Source organism: Carlito syrichta, unplaced genomic scaffold (assembly GCF_000164805.1).
Source record: "Carlito syrichta isolate Samal-C Ts95f unplaced genomic scaffold, Tarsius_syrichta-2.0.1 Scaffold306685, whole genome shotgun sequence".
Classification (NCBI taxonomy): domain Eukaryota; kingdom Metazoa; phylum Chordata; class Mammalia; order Primates; family Tarsiidae; genus Carlito; species Carlito syrichta.
In genome coordinates, this window is record NW_007250781.1 from 497738 (window position 1) to 508816 (window position 11079).

Below are 11079 nucleotides of genomic sequence, written 5' to 3' on the forward strand. Positions count from 1 at the left end.
AATTTTTTATTTATTGTAGAGATGAGGTCTCACCAAGTTGCCCAGGCGGGTCTCGAACCCATGGGCTCAGGCAATCCACTCACCTCAGCCTTCCGAAGTGCGGGATTACAGGCTGAGCTACCAAGCCCGGCTGGAAAAGAAGTTTTGATAATGAGGAAAAAGGAGGAGAAACAGATTTAGAGCATGGGGCACCATGAGGTGGATTTTCAGAGTTTTTTGTTTGTTTTTGGACAGTGTTTTGTTTTCAGTTGTTGGAAGAGAATGGCATTAGGGATCCAGGTTTTTAAAGATGACAGAAGAGGCAAGAGCAGGTAGAAGGGATGAAAAACTCCTTTGTAATATCACTGGGGGCTGAGGCTGTACTTCCTCCTAAAGGCCTGGCACTGTTGTCATTCAACTGGACTCATTCCTGCTTCCTGAAATGCCCTGAGTGACAATGGGGAGAATGATATCCTAATGAATAAGCTCTGTGACAACTCACAGAAAAATCAAAAGGGAGATATTTTATCAGGAAATGGCCTAACAGAAGGCAAGAACAGACTATGCCTATGTGCCTTAGTAACAATTAAGTTAATAAATACAACAGTTACAACAAAATACATTTTTTATTTGTCTTATAAAATGATGCATAATTATTTCTTCTTTGCTCAAGTCAGGCAGTCTGAGCTGTTTCCTGGTTTAGAGTCATATCAGTCAAACCTAGCACACTTTCTGATTTTATGCCTGCTGTATTAGTCAGGGTTCTCCAGAGAAACAGAATAGGATCTCTTTCTCTCTCTCTCAAAAGAGATTTATTATAAAGTATTCACTCATGTGATTATGGAGGCTGGTCTGCCTCTGAAAGTTGGAAACCCAGAAAATTGATGGTGTAGATCAAAGGCCTGAAAGCAGAGAGCTGATGGTGTAGATTCCATTTCGAGCATGAAGGTCTGAGAACCAGGAGTGCAGAGGGCAGAATATCCACATCCCAGCTCAAGCAGTCAGGCAGAGAGTGATTCCAATCTTCCTCCGCCATTTTGTTCTACTCAGGCCCTGAATGGATGGGATGATGCCCACCCACACTTGATCCATATTTGCTTTCCTCAGTTCACCAATTCAAATGCTAAGCCTCACAGACAGCCTCAGATACAGTGTTTAACTAGGCATCTGGGAATCCTGTGTCCTAGTCAAGCTGACACATGAAATTAACTATCACATCTACATAACAGGAAGTAATGGCAATCAATGTACAAGTAATTATGTGAACCAGGTTAGATTCATCTTACCATGGACAACAACCTATTGATGGCCACTGCCCGCTGCTGTGCTTCTATATGAGGCATTTCATTCTGAATTACTTGGTCTGTGATTCCATGAGGGAACTGGTGACATAATTCTATGATCCTAGAAACAAAGGTATTAATGTTATTCTTCATGTTTAACTGTCTCAAGAAGCAGTATGGGAAAAATACAAAGAACAGTTTGAAACTGTGCCCTTTTCACATTTGGCAGACTATCTGGGTTTCTATGATGGTTCTGGATCAATGCATGTTGGAAACTGAGAAAGATGATTTCTAAATACACGTTTATGCTATTATTATTTAAGGGGAATATTTCTTTTCCTAATATGAACTTTAAATTAGCACAAAACACAGGAATACTTTACATTAGTGAAAACACAAGAAAAATAGTAAAGCTAAAAGACTTCCATGTTCTCAGATGGAAAAAGGATCACAAAGTTGGCCTTAAGTCTGTAAGCAGGAGGCCAATGCTGACACTTTTGGTGGGAAGTGAAATGTGTTCACAACGGGAATTATCTCTATCAAACAAAAGCCCAAATCTTCACCCTGACAGTAGGCCCAATATATGTGTTACTTGTAACAGTTTGAGATAGCTGGGGTCTCTTAAAACTATGTGATAACCTAAGAATCGCAGCGCCCTGGAAGCGAATATAAAATTGGGAGAGGCTTTAGATGTCCTAGAAGCTTTGAGTTCAATTCTTCACTGAATCCTCTGGCTTAACGCGCTTCCTAATCACAAACTGCACCCTAACGCCGCCCGAACGTTTTGTCGTGGAGGTTTCCTTAGTGACAAGGGCCATCCTGGATCGGAATACGTATCCACAAGCACTACGGGGAAAAAAACCGTAGGACTCTTCTCGAGGCACTGATCACCTCAATGCAGGAAGCAGAAGCATCATCACAACTTCCCCAAAAGCACCAAGGCATAGCCAGCTACAGAGTTGCAAGCCGTTAAACCCGTTGTGAACTCGTAAAGAGCTCTGCTCTCTGAAGGCGGGAGGGGAGGAGGAAGAGTCCAGAACCCCGCCATCACTTTCATGCGTGCTCACCCAACCGGATCCGGCCTCTCCCGAGGGGAGCTCCGGGAGAAAGGGTCCGGCTGTCCCAGTAACTGGCCGCCTGCGGGGAGTCCCGAGCTTCACTGGTTACCTGTTTTCTATTTCAACTGGATCTGCGTCGGGCAACTGCACCTTCACCTTCACCTCAGCCATGAGCGCAGTTTCCGACTCCGGTGGGAAGAGATGTACGCAGTGGGGGAAAGCAAGCCAGGAAACTCGGAAAATCACTGGATGATAGCACAAGCCTGGGGCCTTCTTCCTTGCGTCGTAGTGGGTCCTTCCTTGTCGGTCGGCTTGAAGTGGCCAAGGCACGCCTGCTTCTGCCGACTGGCCGGCTCCGCTACAACTTTTTATTCTTGTTTTCTAGAATGCCAATACCCATCAGACGAGGGAGGCTGGTTCTCTCATTCTAAGTTGAGACTCCAATTATGAGCATTTTGCAATCTCTGTGAAGGCATATTCTTGGAGGCCTACGGTAAGCCTTGGGAAAGGAGCGCCAGGAGTTACGGGCGGGACTGGTTGCTAGGAAGCTGAATTTCCACCAATCATCTGCTAGATGTCAGTGGGCGGGCAAGACTCGCAGCGTCTTTGGTAACCTGGGCGGCGGCGGAGAGGCAAGAGGCGGTGAGAGGCCGCGACCGGGTTGGGGGCGGCAGAGGTGTCTCGGGGGTCCTGATCCCGGTCCCCGCAGCTGGAGGAGAAGGAAGGACTCCCTCACTCTAGCCGAAAGGATTCAGATGTCCCTGCTGGCCCCCGCTGAGCCAGGGACGAGGGCCAGACGGGGTTCCGATCCGGGTGGCGGGGGAGGGGTCTAAGTAGAGGGATTTGGGCTTTGGGAGTGCTGTTGACTACACGCTGCTGTTCGGACCTAGCGGACCGACCTTCTTCTCGATCCCCGTTGCATGGGTCACATTGACCGCCTCAGCTTCCCAAGGGCAGCTATCAGTTGCCACTCGAGAATTTCTCCATCTCCGACATCTTTTTTTTTTTTGAGTCGGAATCTCACTCTGTTGCCCAGGCTGGAGGGCAGTGGCACACTCTCGGCCACCGCAGCCTCGACCTGCTTCAGGCAATCCTTCCGCTCCCCCTTACAAGTAGCTGGAATTACAGGCGCGCGCCACCACACCGAGCTATTTTTTTTTTAATTTATTGTAGAGACGAAGTCTCACCATTTTGTCCAGGCTGATCTCGAACCCGTGGGCTCAGTCAGTCCCCTCGCCTCCGCCTCCCAAAGTGCTGGGATTACAGGTGTGAACCACCACGCCAGGCTTCTGACATATTTTTATTTATAATTAATTTTTCCACTATTTGTATTTTAACTGCCTCTCACTTGAATGGAAATGCGACTGTAACCAGGTCCCCTTAAGTCCAGCCATACTTCTGTAGGGGCCATTGCTGTGCTGTCAGGATCTGCAGTTTATGTTCTTGGCCGTCGATCTGGAACCATCCAATAAGGCATTACGTTTGCCTCTTAAATATATTTGTCCCACTTTTGGGAGTACAGTCTGTGACAAAACTCAAACTACAGAGATGTTCAGAGCAGCATTATTAGAACTGCAACAGCCAACACTAAAAAGAAACTATTAATAGCCTAAATGCCCAGCCACAAATTGACAAATAAGATTATGTGAATACACGGAAAACCCTACGGTAAAAAAGTAAAAGTGCAAGAAGTAGACTAAATGAATGCATATGTAGATTATAGTTGAATAAAACCTGTGTGTCCATAATCATTATAATTTGGAAAGGCAATACAGAGATGAAATGATTGTTGTATAAGGTGAGGATTGGTTTTTTTCCTTGAAACCTTTGCATTAAAAATTATGACAACCTTCCCCGCAAACCTTCAAAAGGACCAGTAAGGCCTTCATACTGGTAGTTAATTACTAGGATTTATGAATACAGCAGATGTAGTGGAAGACTTGTGCTTGTTGGTCACTGCTTATATTTGTGTCAACTTCTTTCCACCAAGAAGTGGTTCTCTGCAGTCATTCTAAAGCATCTTTACAGCTTTCAAATGAGAAACACAGGGGTGACAGTTGCAGGGCCATAAACCTGGAATTTTCCCAAGGAGTTGGCTCTAAGTTAACATTTTGTGGTACATGCAGAGTTATCTTTATTCCACTTGCATAATGACTTTCCCTGAAGTCAAGAGAGGTGGCACACTAATCAGAGGCAGGAAAGGGTGGTCGTGATCCAGAGGAAACTCAGGTCAGAGCATTAGTGATGGTCTCTGTTCTGCTTTACTCACTGAATTTGCCCTTTTAAAGTAATTCCTTTCCCTCATCTCATTCTTTCATGCTCCTTTCTGATGTAAGTATTTAGATAGTCAAAACTCCACACAAGACTTCAACAGCAAAAATACAGCTGAAATGTAATAATTATTTCAATTTAAAATTGGATACTGTTTGTAGTGGTGTATTAACAATTTTCCTTCATTTTTACTACTTTTGCTGCATTTAAATGAGGTGCTGCTCTTTAGCTTTTGTGTTTATATATAGGTGCACGTTGGAATTTATTTGTATATATATTTTTTGATATACGGAGAGAAAAATGACTGCTGGTTCAGTGTGTGTCCCTCAGATCATACCACTGCGAGTGCCTCTGCCTGGAAAAGCTAGCCATGAAATTGATAACAATACACTTTTGGAAATGAAATCGGGTAGGAGTCACATGTATTTGAAATTGTTTAAAATAACATTGTCATGTTCCTTGTGTTCATCTGGTTGCTCATTTATCTCTGCATAATTTCTAACTCAGGACTTTGGAAAGTTTGTAAACTTTCAAAATTGAAACAGTGTTGCACTTTGAAGGTTTCTAGGGTGGTGTATATTCAGTTACTTCGTCTATAAAATGAATATAGAATAGGACCTACCTCATAGGATTGTATGGATACGATGAGCTCATTTAGATTAAAACAGTTATCTCTGGCCAGCCTTTCATTTACATAGGTTCATAGTTGCAGCAATGCTTTAGTTCACCTTTGCCAAGCTGGGATGTCTTAGTGCTTCCTCAAACTTCTCCAAGATGCTCATTATTTAACTGGAATAATAAATTTGACCTACTAACATAGGCTTTCCTATCGGATAGGTAAGAGGTTGAATCCTGGCTTTGACAACTTCTAGTGACCTTGGGCATATTACTCTTAGCCTTTCTGCATCTCATGTACTTATTATAAGGCAGGAATAATAACATCTACCACGTAGAGCCATTGTAAGTTTTACATGGGCTGGTGTATATGTGAGGTGCATAGGGCTTGACTTTTTGATTCCTGAATTATGCTTGTGTCGATTTCCTGTTGGAGAGAAAAAAGCATAGTAGTCCAAGAACATGAACTATGAACCCAACCTAGCTGAAGTCAAACCAAGTTTCTTAATACCTCTGGGACTCGGTTACCTCATCTATAAAATGGGTATAAAATAGGACCTATCTCATAGTGTTGTACAGGTACAATAAGCTCATTCATGTAAATCAAGTGCTGGCTCAAAGAGAGAACCAAATTATTGTTAGTTATCACTACTCATTTCTACAATATATGTAAAATCTCCTTAAATAACTGACCTATAGTCATTATTCAGGGAATTTCTACTTTTGTGTTAATTACAGTTATCGTGTTTTGGGTTTTTCAGACACCCCAGATGTCAATATATATTATACCCTGGATGGCAGCAAACCTGAATTTCTAAAGAGAATTGGTCATGGTGAAAATAATACATTTAAGTATATAAAGCCTATTACTCTGCCTGATGGAAAAATACAAGTTAAAGCTATTGCAGTCTCTAAGTAAGTTAAGAGCACAGTGACTAAACTCATTTATAATATAATAACATTGTGTTCTAATTTTATATATTTCTTCCTATGAGAATCAGTGCTGCATGAGAAGGTCACGAAAAGTTATTTTAATTTCAGAGTCTGTATGTAATATTTGTTTTTTCCTTGCCTTTTATTGAGGTATACTGTAAAGTGCAAAAGTCATAAGAGTCATAAGCTCAGTGAAGTGTCATGGACATTAATTATGTTTCTATTTTGAATTCCATACTGAGGTTTTGGGAAGGAAGAGCCTTTCCAGGGCTGGGGGCCTCCTAAGAGCTTCATCTGCCTCTGAAGAAAACACTGTGTTTAGTGGATGGCCTTTTAATTCTCCAGGGTGCAGCCTGCAGCCACCATAATCATTCTCTATTTCATTATGTATTGATTTAATTGGCCTCCAAAACCACTGTCATTTCAACTTGTTTGACATTGAATACCTTATTTTTCTCTGTCCTTTTTTCCCACTCAGTGACTTTTCCCCGTTTTCAAATATAGAAACACCACTTAACTTGGCAGCCTTCACCGTGTGTTATAGAGAAAAAGACTTGAACACTTAGCAAGCCTGTGGGGCTTGTCCAGCAAAACAGGTTTGACCACATTTTAGGAACATTTTTAAGCTCCAAACCAAATGCAGTACCTGGCTAGCCAAGGTACCTTAAAAAGACTCTCCAGGCTCCCCCTGCCGGCTGAACTGCTCATGGCTTTCTGAGGAAAGCTACAACTTCAGCACCAAAGATGACTTTTGTCATCTGAAAATTAAAACAAAAATAAAGTAAAATGAAACGAAACAACCTCTTTAAACACATTATTATTATTTATTAAACATTGAAGTGTGTGGACTTTTCTCACCTGTCAAACCTTTTCTGTAAAAACAAGTAATCTCAGTTATTTAAAAAATTAATTCTCTGGTGCCTATCTTTGTTTTTCTTTTTCTTTTGTTGTTGTTGTTTTTGTTTGTTTGTTTGTTTGTTTTTGAGTCAGAATCTCACTCTGTTGCCCAGGCTGGAGTGCAGTGACATGGTCATGATTACTGCAGCCTTGACCTCCTGGGCGTTCCTTCCACCTCAGCCATCCAAGTAGCTGGAACTACAGGTGTGCACCACCATGCCCAGCTAATTTTTATTTATTGTAGAGATGAGGTCTCACCAAGTCACCCAGGCTGGTCTCAAACCCATGGACTCAGGCAATCCTCTTGCCTCTGCCTCCCAAAGTGTTGAGATTATAGGCGTGAGCCACCACACTCAGGGGACAGCTTCTTTAGAAGGTACAAGTAGTAGTAAAATGAAGTAATTTGATGACTAACTTTGTAGTTTGAAGGAGTTAATGAAGTTTTCGAAAGAATCTGAAAAATAAGGTCATTCTTTATGCCTCTCACCATCCTGTGTATCTATTCTGTTTATTCTGGAAAGTACTGTTAGCATTTCAAATGTGCTCAGCTCAGGGAAAGTATACCAAAAAATTTAAAAATTTTTTGAGTTTTCAACCCAAACAGGTTATTGCTTGTATAGATTTATGATAAAATCTTTTTTTTACGGAAATTGTACTATTTACTGTTTCATGAAAGTCTGTTTCTAAGAACTTAAGGTAATGAGTTTCCTTCTTTTTTCTTTTCTTTCTTTTTTTTTTTGAGTTGGAGTCTCATTGTTGCCCAGGCTGGAATGCAGTGGCACACTCATGGCCACTGCAGCCTCAACCTGTTTAGACAGTCCTTCTGCCTTGGCCTTCCAGGTAGTTGGAACTACAGGCACGTGCCACCATGCCCAGCTAATTTTTTGATTTATTGTAGAGATGAGGTCTCACCACATTGCCCAGGCTGCTATTGAACCTTGGGCTCAGGCCTCTCACCTCTTCCTCCCAAAGTGCTGGAATTACAAGCATGAGCCACCGCGCCTGGCTGGTAATTAGTTTCTTATTAAAGGACAGGGAGTTTTACATGAGGCTGTTAACAGTGGACACTCATAAATATATTAAAAGGAAAATTATGGTCATGAAGGTTTGAATGACATAGAAAAAAGTTTGTAATATAATTGAAAAAATTAGGATGCAAACTTATACTATATTATTTTAACTATGTTTTAAAAATGCATCAAGAAAAGACTAGAAGAAAACATGCCAAAGTTTAGCCTTCATTGCCTCTGGTGATACAATCATGCCTGTTTGCTTTTTTTCTTATAGATAATTTTTAGTTTCCAAAATTTAACAATGAGAATTACTTCTGTAATAAGAAATAGGGCCGTGGGAACCAATGGGTTTAAGACCAACCTGGGAAACTTGGGAAGACCTCATCTCTACAATAAATCAAGAAAAATTATCTGGGCATGATGGCACATGCCTTAGAGTTCCAACTACTTTGAAGGCTGAGGCAGAAGGATCGCCTGAGCCCAACAGTTCGAGGCTACGATGGCCATGAGTATGTCACTGCACTCTAGCATGGGTGACAGTGAGACTCTGACTCGAAAAAAAAAGAAAAGAAAAGAAAGAAAGGAGTAAATCACAAAGTAAAGGATGTCTGAGGTTATAATATAACCAGTGCTTCTCAACCTTACCTGCTAAATCAGTCAACAATTGCTCTAAAACTCACCACAGCCTAAACCTCCTGGGCTCAGACAATCCTTCCACCTCAGCCTCCTGAGTGGCTGGGACAACAGGCATATGCCACCACACCTTGCTAATTTTTTTTATTTTTTTGTAGGGATGGCATTTCACTACATTGCACAGGCTGGTCTTGAATTTCTGGGCTCAAGCAATCCTCCCACCTCAGCCTCCCAAAGTGCTGGGATTACAGGCATGAGCCGTTGTGCCCAGCTGTAGTCATTTTTTGCCTCTTGAGCTGGATGGTCAAAGCTTGACTCCCATGTCTCGTGGTTGGTTCTGGCTGTTGGCTGAGCCCTGTGTCTCCAGCCTGAGTTTTTTTATGTGGCATCTTAGTTCTGATAGCAGTAAGAGAAAGGCCAGGTCCCAACACCCAGATGCTTTTCTAGTCTCTGCTTGTGTCATGTGCTAACATTTCATTGGCTAGAGCAAGTCACATGGCCTCACCCAAAATCAGTGTGGGAGGGGCTTCTACAAGGGCACGAATACAGAAAGGCATGTTGTACCAGGGCCCATTAGTGTACCAATCCATCAGGTGCACGTTAGAATCACCCAGGGAACTTTGCAGAGTCCCCATACCCAGGTCACACCCCAGACCAATTACATAACAGTCTCTTAGGGTGGAAGCCAGGTATCAGTATTTTTAAAGTTTCCAGGGGATCCCAATATGCAGCCAAGATCAACAACAACTAACATAAACCAATGGAAAAAATATGCTTCCATTGATAGAAATTTGACAGCTTTTTGGAAAGATATTTTTACAAAAGCATGATAGTCTAGGATAAAAGAGTAAGAATAAAGACATCGTCATCTGTCCTTCTGAACCATGAGCTGGGAGGTGGGAGCTCTGCAGGAATCTGGTCACCAGTTTTGATTACCATTTCTCAACCTTCTAAGGTCACAAGGCCCTTCTAAATAATTTAAGTTATTGCCAAACTAGATTTGGGCTTTTCTTAGAACTTCATGTCTGTCTTTTGGGTAACTCCCTGTTGTTTCTGTGATTTACTGCACTGGTAGGTCCACATTCCAGCCCACAGGGAGCTCTGGTCTGTGTGCCTAGTCAGTCGGTCAAAGGTCATGTACCAATAAGAAAGCTGTCTGAACACTTACCCTATTTTAATTTAGATCTGCCTACAAGAAACTTATCTATGTCTAACTTGCTCTGAGTAACCTACCTCACAGTGTCCTAAGTGGCAAGGAAGAAACTTGATGCTATGCCCCTGTCACCATGATACCCTAGACTGCTTACGCCTTATTACTTCTGTCTTGTTTAAACCACTATTGTTTTGGTTCTGTGTTACAACAGCCAAGCATATATCTTTTTTTTTTTTTGATAGAATCTCACTCTGTGGCCCAGGCTACTGCAGCTCACTGCAGCCTCAAACTCTTGGGCTCAAGCAATCCTCCCACTTCAACCTGGGACTACAGACATGCACCACCACACCTGGCCACTTTTTCTTATTTTATAGAGATGGGATCTCATTATGTTGAGGTAGGAGGATTGCTTGAGGCCAGGCTGGTCTCAAGCTTCTGGCCTCAAGCAATCCTCCCACCTCAGCCTCCCCATGTGCTGGGATTACAGATGTAAATCACTGTGTCCAACCCTATATCTTGTTACTTGAGGACATATATCAAGCAAATACAGAGGACATGATCAAAAGTACAGGGCATCATCAAGGCTGACAGTGTCAAGTGTCAGCGAGTATGTGAAGAAACTGGAACCTTCAGCTAATGCTGGTAAGAATGTAAAATGGAACAGCCACAGTTTGGCAGTTTGTAGAAAGTTAAGCATATGCTTACCATATGACCCAGCAGTTCCGCTCCTGGGTATCTACCCAAGAGCAATGAAAACATGTCCACACAAAGAACATGTGAAGGTTCATAGCAGCATTATTCAATAGCCCCAACCAGAAATAATCTAAATGACTATCAACTAGAGACTGGACAAACACATTGTGGTGTATACATAAAACAGAATACTACTCAACAATAAAAATAAATGCATTGCAATAACATGAATGAACTTCAAAAACAATAAGTGAAAGAAGTCAGTAAAATGATGACATATGTATGATTACATTTATGCTACATAAGGACAAAACTATAGAGAAGACAAACTATAGAGATAAGCAGATTACTGGATGCCTGAGATGGAGGTAGTAGCAAGGAGTGACTGCACCTAGGCACAAGGGAATTCTGGGTGATGGATGTCGTCTAAAATGGATTGTGGTGATAATTGTACAATTTTTTTTTTTTTTGAGTTGGAGTCTCACTCTGTCGCCCAGACTGGAGTGCAGTGGCTGCTCCCCGCCCCCCCCGCCCCGACCCGCTGGGGTCCG

The 11079-nt window shown here is 42.2% G+C and overlaps 2 protein-coding genes across 2 annotated transcripts in view; one reads left to right on the top strand and one right to left on the bottom strand.

The window, feature by feature from the left end:
* POLR3F (RNA polymerase III subunit F) overlaps positions 1-2592 on the bottom strand; it is a 20571-nt gene extending 17979 nt beyond the window's left edge. The window contains exons 1-2 of the mRNA XM_008063232.2: positions 2430-2592; positions 1266-1383 (exon numbers count right to left, since the gene is read on the bottom strand). Of these exons, the coding sequence (XP_008061423.1) occupies positions 1266-1383; positions 2430-2491 (180 nt within the window). The 5' untranslated portion in view covers positions 2492-2592. The remainder of the gene's footprint in view (positions 1-1265; positions 1384-2429) is intronic.
* Positions 2593-4626: 2034 nt separating this feature from the next.
* The window catches only part of DZANK1 (double zinc ribbon and ankyrin repeat domains 1), a 76904-nt gene continuing 70451 nt past the window's right edge, over positions 4627-11079 (top strand). The window contains exons 1-2 of the mRNA XM_008063233.2: positions 4627-5000; positions 5968-6121. Of these exons, the coding sequence (XP_008061424.1) occupies positions 4892-5000; positions 5968-6121 (263 nt within the window). The 5' untranslated portion in view covers positions 4627-4891. The remainder of the gene's footprint in view (positions 5001-5967; positions 6122-11079) is intronic.